The sequence below is a fragment of the Sinohyriopsis cumingii genome, chromosome 14 (genome assembly GCF_028554795.1).
Source record: "Sinohyriopsis cumingii isolate HCF-2022 chromosome 14, ASM2855479v2, whole genome shotgun sequence".
NCBI classification, from domain to species: domain Eukaryota; kingdom Metazoa; phylum Mollusca; class Bivalvia; order Unionida; family Unionidae; genus Sinohyriopsis; species Sinohyriopsis cumingii.
This window is the reverse complement of record NC_142974.1, coordinates 108,375,547-108,399,053: the sequence shown is the minus strand read 5'-3', so window position 1 is coordinate 108,399,053 and position 23,507 is coordinate 108,375,547. Positions and strand designations below refer to the sequence as shown.

Genomic DNA, 23,507 nt, shown 5'->3' with positions numbered 1-23,507 from the left:
TGTACAGTTTTCATCGCTGTCATCTCACTAAATACATTATAACTATGTTTATAAACAATTACTGAAGCTATACAAGCAGATGTGTGTTACTCAGGAAGTGACCCCATCATAAACACATCAATTAATTGCTTGGACACCTAATAAATAGTCTAAATGGCGAATACAAATTATAATTTTGTCTTCGTGTATTTTAAATGATGGTCTCATTTTGACTTACAAAGATATTTTCTCTGACAAAATGTTACAAAAGTCCAACATTGGAGCTTTTATATGGTGTAGGAATATATACATGCTGATAACAATTAATATGATCCCCAAAAGTATTATACATGTGCATTTTAAGGGAATTTATTTTATTTTTTTCATATTTTTTAAACTTTTATTAAAAAATTTTAAATAATTTTTTTTTTACTTTTAATTTCATTTTTATTATTTCAAATTCAATATACATGACATATTAAAATTTCATGTGTCTATCATTAATGCTAAAGATTTTATACCAATTTAAACTTTACTCCAATACTGCCCTGACAGGACATAGAACACAATTAATTTTACTATATGTTCTCTAAATTTGTTTCTCAGTACTGACCTTACCACTGTTTGACAATCAATACAAATCATATGTTAATCTAAAATACCTTCAAAGATGACTTCACGGTAAAGTTCTCGTCAAAGGTTGACCTGCTCTTATTTTAGATGATGGACTGTCAACATAGCAGCATGTAAACAGAACACAGATTTCACTTCCGGATCATCACCAAGGCCTTATTACTCACTGTGCACTGTAGCCGAAATACACACAGACAACAACACCCTGAGCTCATATTATCAAGAATAAACAATAACCTTTAAATCCCTACCAAAAATGCATAAATAAAACTCTTCTATCACCACCAAAATGAGAGAGAAAAAAATGTTCTTAAAATAGACTAGAACTACATTCGTGGGTAATGAACTGGAAGCATTAATTGTGATGTAATTCCAGATATCAATGTAAAGTGCCACAAGTCCAGACATCATAATCATATGGCTGAAAAAATGTTAAAGCCATGTTTAAAATCCAAAACACACACACAAACACACACACAATGAAATTGGCTGAAACAACCAGCTTACCAAAATCAAAAGTGTAATGAATCTTATGTGGAAAATTATAAACACAAATCTAGAACTGAACGATGATGGTTTACTTGATATATGTTCAAACTTTGACCTACATTATAGTCATTTTATAACAAGTATATGCCATTTATGGCAATGTGTGCTGATTGCCTGTTGTATTGACAAATATTTATTAATAATGTGTTTCATATAGATTACATCACTTTGCTAAGATCATATATATAACTGGCAAACAGTAAATGTTTAGGGTGTTAAAGATTGTAATTGAAAATGCAATGATAGTTGTACCTAAAATAAGATCTGGAAAGATGAAATTTGCTAAAAACATTGAATAAATAAAAAATGTGCATCTAATATTTTAGGAATAAGTAAGGATATAAGTAACTCCAAGCATGGCACATTCATTGTGAGAACTGTACACGATAGCACAGTTCACTCGGTAAATTCTAAGCAGTCTACGAATTTTGAAGTTGTTTACTTTAATTTACTTCATTTTGTAGAAATTGGATAATATGTACATGCAAAATTAATAACATACAAAAACAGCAGTAGTCATTTATGAGATTATTAACATGGGAAGTGAACAAAAGCCAGTCACTGAATTGTGATGTATGATGATCTTTTCAATTTGTCTTAAACGATTTGTGTGTAGAAGTGTTGGGAGACGGAAAATGTTTCTTTTACATGCATGTAAGTATCATGACACAAACATGAATAATTATTTTTCCATTCCCAAGATTATCATGCTTGTAGTTGGTACTAGAGGACACTGTGCCATTCTGACCTGAAATATTGAAGCCATGACAGCTAGATTGACATCTTGGGAAACTGAAAATGTTCCTTTATTTCATGCATGAATTATTTGTTCTTATCCCAGGATTTACCATGGTTGTAGTTGCTACTTGATGAATACCTATCCTTCCAATATGACCACAATGGTGGCCATGTTCAAAATATATGTAGGAGCTGTAAAAATATAATTTTGAGACTGATGAAAATAGAAGGCTTTGTTTCAAAACAGTCGTTACCATGTTAGTTTTAGGTCTATCTTCCCTGCATCCAGCCACATGATCCTATTCATCCTTGGATCTGACCATCCCTGATCCATTTCTTTAACATAACTTCACTTGGGAATTTAACAACAACCCAAGTAATCACTTTTCTAAATACGTACGTAACAGTAATACTTCCATACCTCAAGGGCTAAGGCAAAGAGGAACATTTTAAAAAATCAGATTGGAAACATTACAGTCAGGTATTTGCTGGGAATATAACGCAATTGCTAATATGATCCCAAACACTTGGGCAATTCCGAAGTGCGTTGACTAATCTTGGTGTGTTGATTTTCATTAAGAAGCATTCAGGAAATGAAAATGTCCTTAAAAAATTCAGTGCTAAAATAACAGCAGAATATCTGAATAACTACTGTATATTTCATGCTAAGATACCAGTAACTGGAAAGGATCCTACTATGTGTTGTCCAATCTTAGTAATATGCTGTATTTATAAAATCATGACATGAATGACACATGACAGATTCTTCTGATCTCTTGGTCCAATAATTTAAAAGAGTACTGTCAGATCTTTATTGTTAATTCAGATGCCAGAGAAGCAAAACTGAATGGCCTGTTCAACAATGTCAGACAGGCATTGTTCTTACCTTTTTATCCACTGTTTGGAAAGGTATACATTTTTAAGTGTTATGTTTGGTACCACCCTTTCCGAAGCTATCCTCAGGATGTGGGTGTACCTCATGTTGGTATATTCTCAGTCACCCTTTTCACCAACAAAATTAACAACATAGTGAAATGCCAAAGCCAAGGAACTGGCTGTTTAGTTAAGTCTAATATTTTCCTTGTGGTGGGAAAATCTACTATAGACCAAAGAGTACGCATCCTATTGAATGTTGCCAGCAGATATGCTTAGAGTTCCAAGACGAGCAGCAGAAATGGGGTTTAAATTTGTGATGTGGCATTGACAATATTTTATATGGCTTTAAATCATCGTGACTGATTATTTTCCTTAGCAAGGTAAGACACATATAGCACGTGTGGCATAAGGGAGGAATAGGGTGGGGAAAACACATAACTTAGTAATTGTGCAAAAGTTGTAATCCAGTACCTCTCAGTTTTATATCATCTGCCATTCACATTTCACTGTTCTATCTTCTGTCATTCTTGCATCATTTTTATCTTCTGTCATCCCCGTATCACGTTTCAGTCTTCTGTCAAGGTCAGAACTTTTCAATCTTCTATCAATGTCACATATTTGTATACTGTCATTCCCATGTCACTTTTCTATTGTGTGTCATTCACATGTCACTTTTCTCTCCTCTGAAATTCACATGTCAGTTTTCTGTCTTCTGACATTCACAGTTAGAACAAAAAAAATCTTATTAGTACTAGTATAAACTTGTTAAGTTTGAGGCAACATATTATTTGTAAATGTACATGAATAACACATTTTAGATGAGGATTGTCCTTAAAGTCATTCAGTCATAGCTCAAGCAGCATCATTCATTCTTATACATCATTAGTATCAAATTTACTTATGGTCTTTTAATATTGACTAGTATAAATAGCAAGTTTCACGTTCTTATCAGTGAAATCTTTATCATGCACACGCATTTATTGATGGATGCAGGACGAATTACATGTGAATGTGGTGATGAAACAAAGGCATAAGTTGGCATGGATATTGGCACGGTGATCATTGTAACCCATATCATACACATGATTGTGTTGATGGATACCTAGCACTGTCGGCTATACAATGCTGTTGTTGCTGGATACCTGACATTAGGCTTTAGCATACACATGTTGTTGATCGATGCCTTCCACTAACGTCTGTAGCATACACATGTTTTTGTCGATGCCTTCCACTAACGTATGTAGCATACACATGTTGTTGATTGATGCCTTCCACTAACGTCTGTAGCATACACATGTTGTTGATTGATGCCATCCACTAACGTCCGTAGCATACACGTGGTGTTGATTGATGCCTTCAACTAACATCAGTAGCATACACATGTTGTTGATTGATGCCTTCCACTAAAATCTGTAGCTACACGTGGTGTTGATTGATGCTTTTCAACTGACATCAGTAGCATACACATGTTGCTGATTGATGTCTTAGACTAACGTCTGTAGCATGCACATGTTGATCGATGCCTTCCACTAACATCTGTAGCATACACATGTTGTTGATTGATGCCTTCCGCTAACGTCTGTAGTATACACATGTTGATTGATTGATGCCTTCCACTAATGTTTGTAGCATACACATGTTGTTGATTGATGCCTTCCACTGACGTCTGTAGCATACACATGTTTTTGATTGATGCCTTCCACTAACATCAGTAGCATACACATGTTGTTGATTGATGCCTTCCACTAACGTCTGTAGCATACACATTTGTTGAGTGATGCGTTCCACTAATGTCAGTAGCATATACATGTTGTTGATTGATGCCTTCCACTAACGTCTGTAGCATACACATGTTGTTGATCGAAACCTTCCCCTAACATCTGTAGCATACACATGTTGAGTGATGCCTTCCACTAAAGTCTGTAGCATACACATGTTGTTGATTGATGGCTTCCACTAACATCTGAAGCATTCACATGTTGACTGATTGATGCCTTGCACTAACGTCTGTAGCATACACATGGTGTTGATTGATGCCTTCCACTAACATCAGTAGCATACACATGTTGTTGATTGATGCCTTCCACTAACGTCTGTAGCATACACATGTTGTTGATTGATTCCTTTCACTAACGTCTGTATACACATGTTGTTGATCGAAAACTTCCCCTCACTTCTGTAGCATACAAATGTTGAGTGATGCCTTCCACTGAAGTCTGTAGCATACACATGTTGTTGATTGATGCCTTCCACTAACATCTGTAGCATTCACATGTAGATTGATTGATACCTTCCACTAATATCTGTAGCCTACGCATGGTGTTGATTGATGCCTTCCACTAACGTCTGTAGCATACACATGTTGATTGATGCCTTCCACTAACGTCTGTAGCATACACATGTTGTTGATTGATGCCTTCCACTAATGTCTGTAGCATACACACGTTGATCGATGCATTCCACTAACATCTGTAGCATACACATGGCCTTGACTGATGACTTCCACCAACATCTGTAGCATACACATTGTGTTGATTGATGCCTTCCACTAACGTCTGTAGCATACACGTGTTGATTGATGCCTTCCACTAACGTCTGTAGCATACAGATGCCTGACACATGCATCTTGCAGATTGTGGACGTAAGATACACGGTACATGACTGATATAACCAAACCAAACACATAAGCTCAGTTGGATGCAGGATGTATGATACATGACTAATGTGATCTAAACAAGCCACTTGGATATTGGCAGGATGTATGATACATGACTAATGGGATCTAGACAAATCACTTGGATATTGGCAGGATGTATGATACATGTCTAGGGGGATGTAGACAGATTGACAGGGTCATTAGTATACATTGTAGTATATACATTCAGTTGATGATGGCTGCAGGATGCATGACGCATGACCGAGGTGATCAGGCCATGTCATTAAGTTCACATGGATATTAGCAGTTGGTTATCAATGTAGCCTGTATCGTACACATTGAGTTGTTGATGGATGCACAGCATATGACTGAGATGATCAAGCCAGTCCATAAGTTCATTTGAATATTAGCAAGGTTATATAAGGGTACCTACACCATCTTGAATATTGACATGGCCAAATTAGGATAAGTATTCCTTCTTGAATATTGACAAGGTCAAATTAGGGTACCTATACTGTCTTGAATATTTTCAAAGTCAAATTAGAATACCTATATCTACTAAAATAGTATCAGGGTCAAATTTGAGCACATAAATCTTTTGCTAAATGATGTCTACATAAAGTCACCAAAGGACAGTTTAAAACATAATATTTTATTTATAAAGTAAGGAGTTTAATGTTTTTGCTCACTTGTAATTGCAGGTGATACCTCGGATTGCCGTGGAAGATTTAAACAAGAAAGCAACTGTCCAAATAAAAGAAAGCGAAGAACTGGATCTGTTTCTTAAATATCTGCATGAAACAGGAACAATCATCTACTTCAGGTGAGATTATAATACAGGTAGCAGTCTTGTATGATATTATTTACTTCAGGTGAGATTGTAAGGCAGACCTGCAGTATTATTTAGTGTAATTCAGTATTTAGAAGCCATCACTTGAAAATGAATCATAATGTAATAAAAGCACAATAAGTTTTGCTTTTTTCTGATTTTTTATCAAATGGACAACATGGTTGCACATATTTATATAATTGCTCAATAATGAACTCAAAGTAAGGTTGGCAGTTCTGATGATTACATTAAAGTTTTGTTGACCTTGTGTCAGAATTAAACCAGGTATAACACAAGATTCATTACATACAAGACCTTTTGAAATATTGCTACTTTTCAGCATTGAAGTATTGAGGGAAAATATTGTGTTGGACCCAAAGTGGTTGATTGATGCCTTGAAGTCCCTCATTAATGCCCAGCCCAACCTACCAAATATCCCAGCTGACAATGGCACTGAATCAATTAGCCCTGCCGCCAGTGCTGCTCACAGTGATATCACACAGAAATGGTCTGACTTCAAGGAGAAAGGAATACTTACTTTAGAACTTGTTGGTTTGTACATTTCTTATTTTATATTGCCTTTTCTTAAAATATCTATCCTTTCTGAAGTAGTTGAGAGGGGAATTTAAACATTTAGCCAGTTTGTTCATTTTTTTCAATCGTTTTATTACACCTCAGTATTACAGACCATATTTCACAAACACTTAGGAAAATTGTAAACGCCTTAACAAAAGTAACTCAACCATACTAAAACTTGATTATTATGCACTATTTCACATTCTTGATTGACACATATTTTAAGATATCTTGAAACATATTTCACCAACACAATGCAGATTTATATGCCGATGCATGTCAACAAAGGTCAACAACAATGGGACAAAAGTGATTAATGTATTTACTGTTGTTTCTCATACCTTATTATAGTAAACCCCTTGTTACCCACACTAAAACTATTTGATATATGGATATATCTCAAAGAAAGCAACTCATTCATTCCAGAACTTGGGTTATTGTGACCTAATACATGCAGTAAGGTTGTATGATTTTTGTAATTTACCTTGATGTTAATTACACCCACATCCAATATTTGAAATTCAGTTAATGAACTGGGTATATGTATGCATTTCATCAATACGTCCCGATGAAATCAACTTAGCTATACAATTACTACGTCACTGTGACCCAGATTTTATGGTGGAGTACATGTTTTTATTTTCATGTTATCGTCATTTTTTTCTTCTATATCATGGACCTAATTGTACGTACACATTGTATGTGGACGTATTTCATGAAACGTAACTCAGTCATACCAAAACTAGATCAGCATTACCCATGTTTCATGCATGCACCACTTTTGTATTTTTAGCTATTTGTATATTTGATCTGGTTTCACCTATACTCTTGAAAACAGGAATGTGATTGCATGTCAAAAGTAAGTCTATGTTATCTAATTTGTGTGGATATTGTAGCTGATACTAACCTTGAATCAAAAACCCAGCAATCATTGGTCCTTCTTTGGAAATAAGTCTCCTCATAAAATCCACAATCTTAGCATCATGAAAATTGAATTGTGTGCATAAGATTGTATGTGTGTCTAGCCACAAAGATCATATTGTATATAAATGGAACAAAATCAGACATTACCGAATGGCAGTGATATCTCTATGAAAATCAGAACTATAATCTGAACTATATTATCCTTTGTGAAAATGTATCAGCCATGTTTGGGACTGAAGTTAAGGATGAATCAAGGCATGTTTGTTAACACTTACCATGCCATTCAACCTGAATTTGGATCAGCTGATGAAGCAAGCCACACTGTAAGGCAAAGGAAGACACCTCATGATGAAAACTGTCCGCAGCATGATTTATTGGCAGTACTTGCACACCATGATGAAAACTGTCCAGAATAGATTTGGGTCTAGCAGTATCAGCTAGTAATCTTTTGACCCCATTCATTATAGCTACTGGACCAGTTGGACCTAACTCTAAATGTAAAAGAAAAATCACAGATAGGTAATTTTCAAAAGAGGAATAAGCTCGTGAGCTTGTCAGGTATGCTATAGATCAGCACATGTTTAATGCATAATAAATGGCAATACCCTCTCCCCAAATGTGCAATAAGTTAGTAGGTAATAACGCTATTTTTCTTGAGGATGTAGTCAATGCATTGTTTTTTATGATCCTGACTTTTTGGTCATGGGGTGCTGCCCTGGAATTACAGCCAATGGTGCTGTAAAGAATCACAAAGGAGGGATAAGACATAAAAGCATCATAGTTGCAATGTATGCTGTATGCGGCAGATAAAAGGAAAATGATGGGGAACTTGTCCTCTTGAAACAGTGATATGAGGTTGACCTGGTCATAGTTATCCCTGAAATGCAACTAGTAATATAAAATTATATACTGCAAAAAAGACAGAATATATGTCATAAGCATTACATTATAGTTTTATTTTGATAGGTACTTTCATTGAGAGAACAGTGTTTTCTGATAATAGCGTGCACTGATTTGTGATAAATTTCACCATTCATGGACTGATATCCCTCCTGCTAAAATTAATTGTTTTTCATTCATTGACCAGTTACAGGCCCAAGAAATACCCATGTTTCATTTGTTGCAGAACTAGTTGTCCTCCTGATGACAACCTGTACCCTCTGCAGACAAATCTGTATATACATGTGAATAGGGGCAATGAAGTAAGAAAAACTTGCAATTAAACATTGGCATACAATTCAGCAGTCATTTTTATTTGCAAGCCATGATAAGTACTGCTATGGGAGCAATTACTCTTAAGTCATGCTAAGTATTGCTATGACAGCAATTACTCTGAAGTCATGCTAAGTATTGCTATGGCAGCAATTACTCTGAAGTCATGCTAAGTATTGCTATGGCAGCAATTATTCTGTAGAGAAATATTTTGCTATCCAAAGATTACAGCCCTTTTTGACCTGCAAATAATGTCAATGCTGATATATCTGTAAAAATTAAATTGCATGGGCAAAGTTTTAGATTTCATTCCTAATGTAATTAAACTGAGAAAAAGCATTGGATCTAACATTTTTGGCCAGCTGATTTAAAAGGACAGAAACTGTGAAAGTTAGCATAAAGTGTTAAGTGGTGTAGTATATCTTCTTTGGGTTTTGTAAAGTTTTTATTAAATCAACTACTTAACTAAAAGTCTTAAATCTTTTTCTAGCAATTTTCAACCTGTTTTAAAGCCTCTGACTGGGACCCTTCTTTAAAGGAAGTGCCTTTGGTCTTTCCGTGACCAATAAGGCCATGATATCCAATTTCCAGACATTGATATGAGAGGGGCATTCTTGTAAATTTTAGTTGTGCTCATTAGCTAGCCTGGATAATGGACAAATCTCATTAACAAATTGAATCAAAAGGTTTTGCTGCCCAATGGCAGTGTGTACTTTGCTAGGTCTTCTGTTCAAAATAAATGGTGCATAATTACAACAGCACTTTTATTGTCTCATCTGATGTTTTTTTTTTCCCATGCCTCATCATCAACAGTCACATCCAGTGACCTGCCAGATACTCCATCACTATGTGCCATAATCACTTTCTTTCTACTTTAAAGATCATTAGCTTTTGTGATTCCTTGGAATTGAATATTGTGTACATGCACTACTGGCACAGATCATATTTCATTCTTCTGTTATTATCACTATATGTGATGTGGTCCAACAGCTACAGAATTGCCCATGAAATAGTAATAACTCTGCATCTGCTGGAATTCATCAGTTTACAACAGCTACCAATTTAAGATTAGAAATACCCATCTCTCATGACATTCTTGAAACATGAGGTGTTTTTTTTCTGTAAGCCATTATACAAGTTCACACCAAAATGATTTGCCCAATGAACGTTTAGCAAATTGCATTGATGAAATTACTTGTAATCTTTGAGCAAATGATCCACATGTTTAAAAACAAATTATGATGAACTATTTGTGTGACGAGTCCCATCTTGCTTTAGCCCATGCTTTTACAAAACACATGGACACACAAAGAATATCTGTTTTCTATTATGAAGTCCCGACAATCAACAGAGATAAAGCATGCCCAGGAAATGTCAAAAACATTCTCTGTATCATGGAATGGGACACATATTTAAATGCTCAACTGGTTACTAACATACCATGTTACTAGGTATTGGTCCCATACTCAATTTGACCTTACTGAGTTTAGTTAGCAGTCTGATTGTAGCTTAGACCCCACTTTTGAGACATGCCAAGGAGTTCAGATTATACCATGTAATGAGCATCACAGTTCAATGTTCATTATCCAGTAACAAAGCTGTTTCCATTAACCTATAGGTGATAGAGAGAAATGCATTCCTGTCCAAGTCCATGGTGCCAGAAGATCATAAGATCATCTTCATATTGCAACCCTATTTCCTAAATTCTTTTTTCACTAAACATACAGGCCAGGAAAGATGATGTCAAAGAGGCAATTCGTGGAAGGAGAGGAAGCATCATGGAATTTGGAATTGGTTTTAGTTGATAACCATGGGTCTTGCAAATCATGTCAAAGGACCTCCATATGACATTCCTCAAACCTCTTTCCTCTATCACAGACATGCCAACCCTTACGGTTTTGCCATAAGTCTTACAAAAATTACCCTTAAAGTATGGACTTACGGCATGATAAAATGATTGTTGCTGATAATTCCGGATAATTGGTTTGTCCATGTTTGATTTGGATCCCGGTTTTATATTAGAATTAGTGACATTAGTCAGGCAACCAGATTAACTTGCGGCAGCACCCCAGACACTTTAACTGTACCTATTTGTTCATGTGCAGTGTCTGCATGATTAATTGTTGATTCTATAATTTTTTTAATTTGCATCCAGAAAGTGATGCATGTCATGCTAAAGATGAAAGGGAAAATAAGCTTCTAGAAAAGCGTTAATAATCAACACAGAAGAATAAAAAGGAGTATTCAGTTTCCTGTGAATCAAAGATGGAAAGGACACAATTACGTTTATTGGACATCTTGTGACAGTTTGAGTATGTCTCCTGGCCGGAGATATGATTACCGTCGTCATGTGAAATGGAAAAAGAATTTCCAAGAATTACGTCAAGTTGAGAGATAGCAACAAGCCCTTGAGTTGCATAGGGTTTGGAACTTAAGTTTGTGCAACTGTACTAGTGGTAAATAAAGTCTATGCATACTTTACAACCTTTTCAGTTGAATATGATGTTTACTGTTGCTGCGTGGAACTTTTAATTAATATGTCTTCCAGCTTTACAATAGCAGTACATGATATTTTGTTACACCTTGCTGAAAAATGGTCAATCTTATGGCAAAAATCATCTGCCTTACTGGGATGGACTTGTCAGGGTTGGCAGGTCTGCTATCAAATGTTCCTATTTACAGATGTTGCCAAAGATCTATGAGAGGAAGACATCATAAAGCAGGAGATAAACACTCTTTCCACAATGATTTAAGAATGTAGAGACAAAGCTGCTTCACATAGGTTATGGGGCTAGTAGCATTTTCATCTCCAGGGCAAGGGGATGCAACTGCCTCCAGCTATTGTGTAACTTTCTGTTCTTCTAATGTATTTTCATCAGCCAATGTATATAACAAAAAGCCAGTTTTGGAGTAAAATTTGTTTCTTTAATGATACTTATGGGTATATTGTACCATGTCCTATTTACTCCAGTATTACATTCCTAATGATGGATGAACACTTGCCCTTCAGTTGTAATTTATAATTCATGGGACTTGCTACTAAATGCTCTGTTCATGGAAAGATCACTCTCAACTGACTTCCATATCAAACGGTGGGCAATACCCTTTTTATTTCTATTTCTACGACAACCCTGTAGAATGTCTTTCTATTCTGGCGAAACAGGATTGTGAAGTAGTGAACATTCTCCCAAATTTTATTATTATTATGCAAATATTATCAAAAAATTGTTTTTTATTAACAATATGATTTCTGTTAGGTACGGATGTAATACATGTACAAGTTTAAAATCTAAACACGGTGTGTGTTAGTCAGTAGAATGGATTGGTAATGACTGTACTCAACCAGCCATCCTGAATTTTGGTACTGTCATACTAGAGCAACATGTGTAGCATACAAAGCATCATAAAATGTATAACTTGTGACATGTTTACATATATGGACAGGTTTAAAATCTGATCTCAATAATAAAGAGTTATACCCCAAAATCACCAGTCTTTCAGATCAAGACACCATCACTTGCAGAATGCAGGTAAGCATCTTTAGTGAAATTGATCATAATCATTTCATTGATGGTTGACAAAATTAACATCCATAACCTGTCATCATCAATGGCTCAAGAAAATGATAACACAATCATAACCAATTTCCTGAAGTCAAATTGGAAATAAACTTAATTGGAGTGTCTCATCTGTTCAAGTCTGGTTAGCTGATTTTGTTTGCAGATATTATCGTAATGGTTATATTTCACACACACACACACACACACACATATAGTGGTATTTTTTTGCATTGTTGGTTTTAATGGTTTGATAAATATAAATTCTATTCTCAATGAAATTCAATAATTAAATTTAACATTTACACTTCCAAATCTATGGGAATAAATCTGGCTCTGATGTTTTGAAGTAAATATTTTCAAAAGTATCTCGTTATCAAAATTTCCCTATTTAATCTAAAGTCAGTTTCTTTTCATTCATAGATGCTATCTGGACAAAGGAGAATCACCCTGAACTACATGCACACAAAGACCACGTCTTGATGATAATGGAACAGTTAAACATATTTGCCAAACCAAGGTCATTTAATGAGATGGGAGAGAAGGTCAGTTAATATGAAGGTTCCATGTTTTCTTCTCCTTTTGCATTAGGTGCAGATTTCTGTGCAAAAGTATCACACTTAATTTGAAAATAGCTCACTGTGACCTATTTTGTTATGCTTAGGTGACTTTGGTGAAAGTTCTTAAAATCTTTTACTTTATATTCATTTTAAAGAATTATAGCATCCTCAAATTTTGTCTTTTACCTTGTATTACTACATGTTTACTTTTATTTGCACGGGTTTATGTTCCTTAAATTGTCTGAAATTGTTAAATTTGCAGTTAAGACAATATCTTTTAAGTGATATTATGTAGTATGGATATTGCTCATGTGACAATAAACTCAGTCTTACATACATACATACATACATACATGCATATTGGAAAATGAACTATTACCTATTTGAAACATATTACTTTGATGTATTCTTATATTTCGGTGACTGTTGTATTATTTAGTCTGTAGGGATTTCATGCTTGAAAGCCTTTTCCATGGTCTCTACTGCCTGTTACAAGGATATATTTGTATTCCTCACACTTTGTTGTTTCAAGCTCTTCTGGTCTTTTGAGCCCTGAAAGGCCAGGAAAGACATATACAAGGAAATAACTCAAATTCTGATAGGATTAGTAAATAATTGGAGTGTCTGCATCTATGTTTATGGTTCTAAAGCTTATATGTATCACTTCAATAAATACAGATATCATATAAAAAGAAAATGCTGATCAGATGTCTTTCCTTAACTATTTTTCTCAAAATATTTATAATGTTTTATGTTTATGAATAAAGGAACCTGATTATAAACACCTCAAAGTTTATTTTCATTTCTTTGATCCAGTATATAGAGGACATTTTCTTTTCCAACGTTAATACCGGATATATTTCATCGTGTGCTAACAAGACCATGATATTTTAATGAGTGGCAATGCCACAAGTGAAAATATTAATAGGTTTTGGTACCACAGAATGAAATATACCCACTATTAATGTAGAAAAAGATTTTTTTTTTATTATATACTAAATTTACTCCAGAATTTAAGTTCAGAAGAGTAAACTAACTCTTGGGCACAAGACACTAACCCACACCTCCTTGTCATAAATTCACTTCACTTTCACAGTCTAGCTTCAGGTATACATGAAGTAAGATACTGGTAGGATTGGACTAACCTAATATGTCACAGCGAATTACATTTTTGTCATTTTGTGTACTATTTGTCCCTACCTGAAAACATAGCAAGTCTGATTCAGCAGTGCATCACATCAGGATTGGTATTGTTGTCAAGGAAGCAAGGGGAAATAACTTCGTAGTGTTGTCAAAGAAGCAAGGATAAATATATGATACGTCAGTTATGGCCACCTTTGCTAAACGTATACAAATATGTCAGCTATTTATTCTCAAATATAACTTGACAGCACTTGACCACATTTGGAATGCATAAAGGACTTTAAGAATAAAAAATTGCCTGGACTCAACTTTAAACAGATATATTGATCCTTACTGGATATAGAGTATGTAATTGGTGCATCCAATACAGTTGTTTATATTTCTAATTAATGTTGCTCCTAGAGAACACTAAATCTGATCAGATGATTTATTTTGTCTGATATTGAACATAACTTATGTTGTGGTCAGATTGGTTAAAATGTTTATACTTTTACGCCTCCTTATTTTGGGTATCTCCGAGGTGTTCTTTTATTTTTACTTGGAATTCTATTTTAGTCTCACAAACATAATGTTTGCTACAGGCGTGGCAGGTGAGTAAGTAAATAACATTTTGTATAGTACAATGTCCTCGTGACTTGGAGGAATGTTTGAGCATTGTACCAGGTAACTGTGCTTCTGAAGATTTTAGATTGATCCGTTATCTTGTAAAAGGTGCATTCAATGGTCTTGTGATATAGTACTTTGTTTCCAAATGATTTACCTGTAAAATCTGGCTGTTTAGTTGAATCCTTGACTCTTATTAAATGATTGCTTGATTTAAAACCATATCAGACATTCAGGTTGACAATTGGCTGGAGAGCTCTGATTGCAGATTGGGAAAAATAATTATCTGGTCATATCTAAAAATTGAATGTAGAGGCTTTCAAATCTGCACAACTATACAAATGATGCTCATCCACCATTAAATATGACTGCCATAAATAAAAATAGAAAACTATCAAAGCTTTCTCCAAGGATTCAGCTACTTAAAGTACCAAACTTTGTACAAGGCATTCTGAAATGAAATATCTTTCTTTCTATGTGTGTTTATTTAACATTTTCAGGTGGAGAACTACTTCCTTGCACCTTGTATGCTTCGTCAAGAATCTCCAACAGAAGTAATCTCCCCTGAACAAGATCCCTGTATGGTGAGCACACCAGACATGTTCTGCAGTTTTACGGGGAAGTATTTGCCAACTCCAATCTTTCACAGGCTTCTTGCTGCCTGTGTAGCTCACTGGCCAGTTGCCAAGAGGAAGGAGACATCAGAAAATCTCATTTTCTGTGGCTGCTGTGTGTTTGATCTTGACCTTTTTCACAGATTAACAGTGTACATTAAGAACCATGTTGTATTTGCAAGAATAACAAGGATGGTGATTGATGAAGTCAAGACCCCTGATGCAAAGCTGTGCAGCAGGGTTAGAAGGTTCATTACTCTGAACCTCTCCAAGATTACCTCTTACCTGGGCCAGAACTTGCAGTACGAGTTGCATGCATCATTTCAGACCTGGCATGCAGATGAAGTGAGTTGCTTTTGACATGACTTAATTGAGGGGTAATCCTATTATATTATTGCCTTCTCTATGGTGCTTGTTCTCCTTTAACATTGTCTAGTTCGGTCTATAAATTGCTTGATCAATAAATGAGACCTCTATACCCTACCAGATAACATTGTAGGAGAATGGTTCCCAAGTGAAATGGCAATATATTTAGTACATCAAATGATGTCCTGTGACATCATTTGACATTTGCATGCAACAAATATGCACAATGGAACAGTTGTAGTTACTATAGTTCTTTTTTCTCATTTTTTTTTCCTTTTTATAGACATAGAGGTAAATACTACATGCATGTAATACATATATATTGGAACAATATTTAAACTATTGTTGGGCATACATCCATGGGAATGTGTACCGATCATTTAATCACTGTGATTTTAAGATTTATACACAATAAAGCAGTTATTTGGTTGGAAAGTTTCACAAAAATGTTTATTTGTGCTTAAATAATGTTTTTAAGAGGGAATGATCCATACATTTCAAATGAGATTTCATTTAGTTTTGAGTGCAAAATTTACGTATAGATTCACTTGTAGTCTTTTGAAAGTTGATATAACTTTATTGGATAAATTTGGATTTGTGGCGCTTACAGAGGAACAGAGTAGACTTTAAAGGAATATTTGGCATTATGTTTATTGGAAATTGTTGAAACAGATCTGATGGAAGTTATGGAACAGATGTTTTTGTGTTGAGTATTGACTGGAAGTAATTGGATCTATTTTAGGTCTGTTGATTGTAATGACACTTTTAACTCATTGTTAGCCATGTCATGACTTGGAATAGGTGCTAAGTGCTTTTTCTCAGGACATAGTTAAAGTGACACAGGCATTATCAAACCATATGGTTGTTGGATTATTAGTCTGCTGCCCTACCATCTAAGCTAACATGGCAACCTTTATTCGATCTAAAGCACTGTTTTTGTTTAATCTGTAACTGAAGATTTCATACAGAAATGAAATGTACAACTGTATAGAAGGATTTAAATGAAGCTGTCAGAAGTTACAATTTACACTCACACTTGCGATGTTATAGACCAGATGGGTATAAACTTTATTGATGACCATAGCCCCTTTAAGTAATTGTACATACACAATCACACATACACACATATTATCTCATATACTATCTCACATACAAACACTACTACAAATAAGAATTTGCATTTTGCCCATAGCTTATGTGTTGCATTTGGAGTAAATACCATTACAGTTGATATTTAGGCTTGCCTGACAGGTGACCAATTTGGAATAGTCATTGATCAGGGAAATATGCCTACATAATAAAAAATATATAATGAAAATATAATCCTGTTGTTAATAAAGATGTATAATGACTAAATGCCACAGTAGATTCATAATTGATAATTAAAAATTACGATCATTTATTTTAGTTACATTATGGCTAATTAGACATTGTTTGTTCACTTAAGATATTAAATTATACTATGACTGATGCATGAGTGCACGAATTACATGAAATTTATATGAATTTGATAGGTTGGATATCACTGAGGGTCTCATACAAATATCATCATGATGATATTTATAAAGCGCTGTTGATTAATGGGCAGTCCAGATATAATTTGCACAAATTTCATAATATCCATATTTCAATATAACAAAACAAAATAAATCTCTTTAACACTGTGTACATTGGTGTGATGATCACCATGATTTCAGTTATTTAGTCATTGATGATATGGGCCTGGTAATAATATTGACCTTCCTCTTTCTTTAGGGACATGATCCTGATGCACCCATAATGCCTGAGCACATGAATCATGCTCGTCTCTGTGTTGCTCTTGTGACTGTTTGTGGAAATGCCATGAGAGAAGTCCTCCTCACCCATGTTCCAGTACCCCATACAAGCATTTACCAAGCAATCCTGGCCAACAAGACCATCTTGAGCAGCAGAAGACAGATCAAACCTGGACAATGGCAGAATGCTCTTCTTAACAAGGATCTAAGTCAAGTGGTTTTCCCAGATCCTAAGGGTCGGTATATGGCTACAGTGGACCAGTTTGACATTTCTTTGTTGTATATTCTGATTAGAAATGTCAGCGCAGTTCCTGCTCCATCAACACACTGGGGAAAGGATCCATTAGATAACCCAAGGGACAGATCTCTGGGAGCTAGTGTGGAGCGAATTCGCTCATATAGAAATCATATTATTGGTCATTCCATGGATGGAAAGATTAGCCAACAGGAATTTAATGATTACTGGAACAAGCTTGATGCTGTGCTTAATGATATTGAAAATGCACTTGGTAGACAGGGATACAGGGCACAGTTAGAGAAGCAAAAGAGACAGGTGATCTCTGTCTATGAAGCATGTTAGCTAAGAAAGAGATACAAGTAAGTATAACATGGACACAATGGCACAATATAGATACAACACAGACACAATATGATGGCACAATATAAATACAACTTATCATGGCACGCAGATACACTTTTATAAAGAATGAATATATAGTTACCATCTTTTTTCACTTTGTATAAAGGTTATAACATCACATGGAAGGACAGCATAATGAATAACATATTCAGCCTATGCTTAAAGGGCCAACTTCCTAACTTGTTCTTCAAATTTTGAAAGACAGGAATTTCAGAGTTACAGTAGGAATCAGAATTTCTTAAAGTTATCCTCAGGAGATGAATACATCTCAAGGGAGCATTTTTTTTACTCAACCTGTTTAACATCAACATTAACAATACTGTGCAATTATTTAATCCAGGAACTGTCCCCATGACAATGGTGTTTGTTATCTGCTGTAGGACAAAGAATATGCATACTGTTTAATGTCAGCTACAGAGAAATTGAGTTCATAAATTGGCAAAAGAAAATGGGTTCAAATTTGCAAACTCTAAAAGTGTATGTACTTCTGCTGATTGTACAGAATTCATAATGACCATTATCTCTATCGTCATGCTTGGATGTTATTTTATTCCTGCTGATTGTACTGAATTCATAATGACCCATATCTCTGTCTTAATGATTAGTTGTTGTTTTATTCCTGCTGATTGTACTGAATACATAATGACCCATATCTCTATCTTGAGTCTTAGTTGTTGTTTTATTCCTGCTGATTGTACTGAATTCATGATGATCCATATTTCTATCGTCATGCTTAGTTGTTGTTTTATTCCTGCTGATTGTATTGAATTCATAATGACCCATATCTCTGTCTTAATGCTTAGTTGTTGTTTTATTCCTGCTGATCATACTGAATTCATAATGACCCATATCTCTATCTTGAGTCTTAGTTGTTGCTTTATTCTTGTTGATTATACTGAGTTCATGATAACTCATACCTCTGTTTTGATTGTTGGCTGTTTTAGTCCTGTTGTGGAGGAGTGCAAATTTGTTGAACTTAATTTGTATGTAAACAAAGTGTGATTAGATATGTCAGAGAGAGAAATGTAAGAAGAGTTCTGGATTGAATAAGAGCCTTGGCAGATTGTGAAGCAGATCAGAAGTTATTATGCTGGTTATACATGCCATTCCGTAAGATCTAAACTTCATTTCGTTCAGTTGTGTATGGATCGGTTTGTAAATCTTAAACCTCCAGATGCTTGATATGGTATATATTCAGGGACTTTTACTTTAAATTCATTTAGAACACGCATTTGGAAAACCGCTATATTAAGAGAAAGAATCTCTCCACAGTGTATTACCCTACTATTCCCTAATCAATCTAATCAAGTAGATGATGAAAGTTTTATGCCCCATTTCCAAACAGGGTATGGCCAGAAACCCAAATCTTAAACCTGTCTTTAAGTTGACATGATTTATATAAGAAAGTTTGAATTAATGTTTTTATTCCTGAATTTGTTGTGCAATGTCTTTTGCGTTTTTTTTTATCTTTGCCATTAGTTTGCACCAGACAACAAATATTGTGGTGAGTGCCATTAAACACTACGTGCACATGCATACATACACATATACAGGCCTAGTTTTGATAATATAAATTAGCAACTGTTTATATATTGTATTGACTTTTGGCATGGAAAACAACGTATCCTTCCATTCATCTTATAAGGTTATGGGTTTTGTTTTAATTACACACTTGTAAATTGCACTGTACCATTCAACATTTACCTGATGAAATTCTAACAGTCCATAGGAGTTTTAAAGTGGAAACTATAGCAAGACCTGTATGCATTTTTCAGGTTTGACCTGTTGTACGTTACTACCATCGTGAAAGAAGAATTCTTGACTGGATCCAGTGCACCAGCATAAATGTCTTCTGAATACATGATCTCATCCCAAGTGTACCTACTGTATGTGGCTGTAGTTAAGTCCCAGCTGATGCATAATCCAAAGCCAAGAGATACTACTGGATATGGCCATAACTAGGGCCCAGCATAATGCATGATCCCGTGCCAAAATAAACACTATTGTAATTGGCCATAATCTGGACCAGTATCATGCATAATCACATGCAAAGAGTTGTTACTGTATGTGGACATAATTAGGACACAGCACATGCATAATCCCATGCAAAGATTTACTACTGTATGTGTGGAATAATCCAGGCTGAGCATCAATGTGTGGTGATATTTGAACTGTAGGAAATATAAAAATTCCTTTAAAACCTTAAGGAATGTAGATTGAACAGTTTTATTACTGTTACTTCATTGTTCATATTTATAGACCAGAATTGCTTACGAGACAGTCTTTACACATTGTATATATGTATAGACCTGAATAGCTTATGAGACATTATTTACTCATTGCACATATTTATAGACCAGAATAGCTTATGAGACAGGCTTTACTCATTGTACATATTTGTAGACCTGAACAGCTTATGAGAAATTTACCTATTGTACATATTTATAGACCTGAATAGCTTTTGAGATATTTACTTATCGTACATATTTATAGACATGAATAGCTTATGATACATTTACTTATTGTACATATTTATACACCTGAGTAGCTTACAAGACAGTTTCTTATATAGTCCAGTGTCAGGTATATGTGGTCAGTTAACAAAAGGTTGTTCTCGATACTCTTCCTAAACTATGAAAGAATTGAAACATTACAAACACATTTACGTCAAGGTCTGCATGGTTCTTTAAGAAAATGGCAACCCTCTTAAACCCAATATGACCACCATGGAAACCATCTTTAGAAGCTTATTATCACTACTACTCCTTAATGGACAGACATATCAATAAAGGGTTTTAACTGAAAGACTTTATGCAATATTAATAAGGTTCCTAGTGACATCAACATATGGCTGACTTGAAAATTGTCTTATTGATATCCCCTTCTCCAAACAAAGATAGTCATGTTGATATGGTTTTTTTTATATAAATTAAATACTTTTTTGATGCCTAGTAATTAATGAGAAAGGTGCTGATCTGACCTGCAATGGAGCAGCTAAATATCGCAACATGTTGATTTTTTTCAAAGTCCCATTATCATGTCTGGTTTGCTCTAAATGAAAATGGCATATATCCAATATGACCATTATGGTGATCATCTTAAAACTATTAATATATCTACTTGTGATGAATATATACTTATAGCAACATTGGGTTTAAACTAAAATTATTCTTATGGTATCTAGTTCATATTAAAATGAAAATGGTGCCAATAAGATATGTATCCTTTGAAGATATTAACCAAGACATATGATACAAACTTTATTACTGAAAATGATACGACAAAGTTTTTGGAGAATATCAGAGATGGTGTTGATACTCAGTGACTAAAAGAATAAAAGACCGATGTCTTATTTATTGAATTCTTTTTGGACAGTAGAGCATAAATCCATTTGATGGATGATAGGTGGTTATATTTTTGGTTTATCAATATTTTTTATTTTGCAAAGTGTTATTCATTGTTGAGGGATGTTCCCTTAAAATATACATGGGACACAGGGAAAGTACTTTTAAAGTGGGGTACTCACCAACAGATGCAATTTATAAATTTCTTATCATTTTAGTATGAACTCTTTGAAATCAAAGTACCCTGGCAAATATTTTTGAAACAACTGCCTTCCCTTGGTGCCATGTATGTCAAAATGGAACAGCCCTGATATTGCCATTTGTCCTACATCATTATCATTTTTAGACCCTGTTCCCTACAAACTAGGGGAGAAATGATTAATGAATCAATGCTTTTGCTATAACGATACACATCGCTACAAGAGATGGATAATTAATACAAAACGATGCATACAGTATGCAAGATATTTTACTTTTCTGCAGTCATGAATAATTATTTTTAGTTTGATTTGTTATTCTTTAAATTTAGAATTCATCTGAAACATCATTTGCAGTGATGGGAAAGGAAAAAGACTATTGAGAATACTCGCCATCTAAATTAACACAAAATCACATGGTTTGTAGTCTTCACTCCTTCCAGATTCCATGCTAATCATTTTAATTTGAGAGCATGTTCAGCATAAGAGATGCATTCCAAATGTGTGTCACGTGTATAACGAAGTACTTTACTCATTATTTAATAACGACTTTTGTGCGAAGTTTCTACGTGAATTTTATTTTGTATACTTTGATCGATTTGAAAGCTACACTGCTGATGTGTCACTTGGTGAAATATGTCAAACTCTCATTAATAGTTATCACTTTTTCTAGTCCCAGTTAAACAATAACCACCAATCTGAAATTAATGTAGCTTATTCCCTGTGTGACAAACCAGAAGTGCTGGCAGAGCAACACAGACAGGTCGTGCAAAGTCATTAATTGATATGTAAAGTACTTAAACAGAGGTGCTGCCAGGGTCGGCAATTGCATAAATCAGGCATAATTTGTACGAATTCACACACCTGGAGAACAGATGAAATTAGTTAAAAGTCCTGCATATGAGCATATGCTGTATTCATTATACGACATGTTTTGGGGTAGGCAAATGTCAACACATATGGGTTCTTCAAGAATGGCATGAACGGTTGTTCTACTAAACTTGATTGGCACATTATAGGATAATTTGAACTTACGTGGTTCATCTTCAGATTACAGCTTCATTAGACAAATATTGGCTGTTGATAGTGATGTTGACCATAACTTGTAAAGCTATGAATTATATCGGATTATTGGAGCTGGGAAAGTGTTAATGGTGATACCAGTGATTGATTTTTGAACCCCAAAATGACGTTATTTATAAGTCAGTTGTACATGTTTGATGGACAAAAATAGATTGCATGCTGGTCTATATCCCTTTTAGCAGTATCTTGAAATTAAATGTAGAAAGGGCAGAACACAGAGCCTAATTAAAATACAACATTATTTAAAAGTAGAATGCAGTTTTCATTTTTCTCAGTCAATTTATCCCTGCAAATCATATGCTACAAAACCATATACAAGGGTAAAGCTGGAATTTTAGGGGGAAGTGACATCCCCTTTTGGTCAGAACAGGGAGAAGTGGAAGCAAAGCAAGAAATGCAATATATATATATATATATATATATATATATATATATATATATTGTTACGGGGTAGCGTTGGCCGTTAAACTTTCGGTGACCACTCAATGACTCCCTATGGTTCTCTATGGCTGATAAGCTCTCATTAGAGTAAAGGCCCAGTTGAATGTAGACCTTAACTCCATGAGGTCTCTGATTCTCTGATGAAGTAGGGAATCCTTACGATAAGAATGGGGCTAGTGATGAAGTGGAGAATCCTTATAATAAGAATGGGA

At 34.7% G+C, this 23,507-nt stretch overlaps 1 protein-coding gene across 1 annotated transcript in view; it reads left to right on the top strand.

Annotated features, from left to right (window-relative positions):
* The window catches only part of LOC149784585 (uncharacterized), a 65,442-nt gene extending 42,214 nt beyond the window's left edge, over positions 1-23,228 (top strand). Inside the window, exons 6-11 of the mRNA XM_089933295.1 lie at positions 6,133-6,254; positions 6,601-6,812; positions 12,953-13,074; positions 15,336-15,794; positions 17,571-18,187; positions 20,006-23,228. Of these exons, the coding sequence (XP_089789421.1) occupies positions 6,133-6,254; positions 6,601-6,812; positions 12,953-13,074; positions 15,336-15,794; positions 17,571-18,170 (1,515 nt within the window). The 3' untranslated portion in view covers positions 18,171-18,187; positions 20,006-23,228. The remainder of the gene's footprint in view (positions 1-6,132; positions 6,255-6,600; positions 6,813-12,952; positions 13,075-15,335; positions 15,795-17,570; positions 18,188-20,005) is intronic.
* Positions 23,229-23,507: the final 279 nt, after the last annotated feature.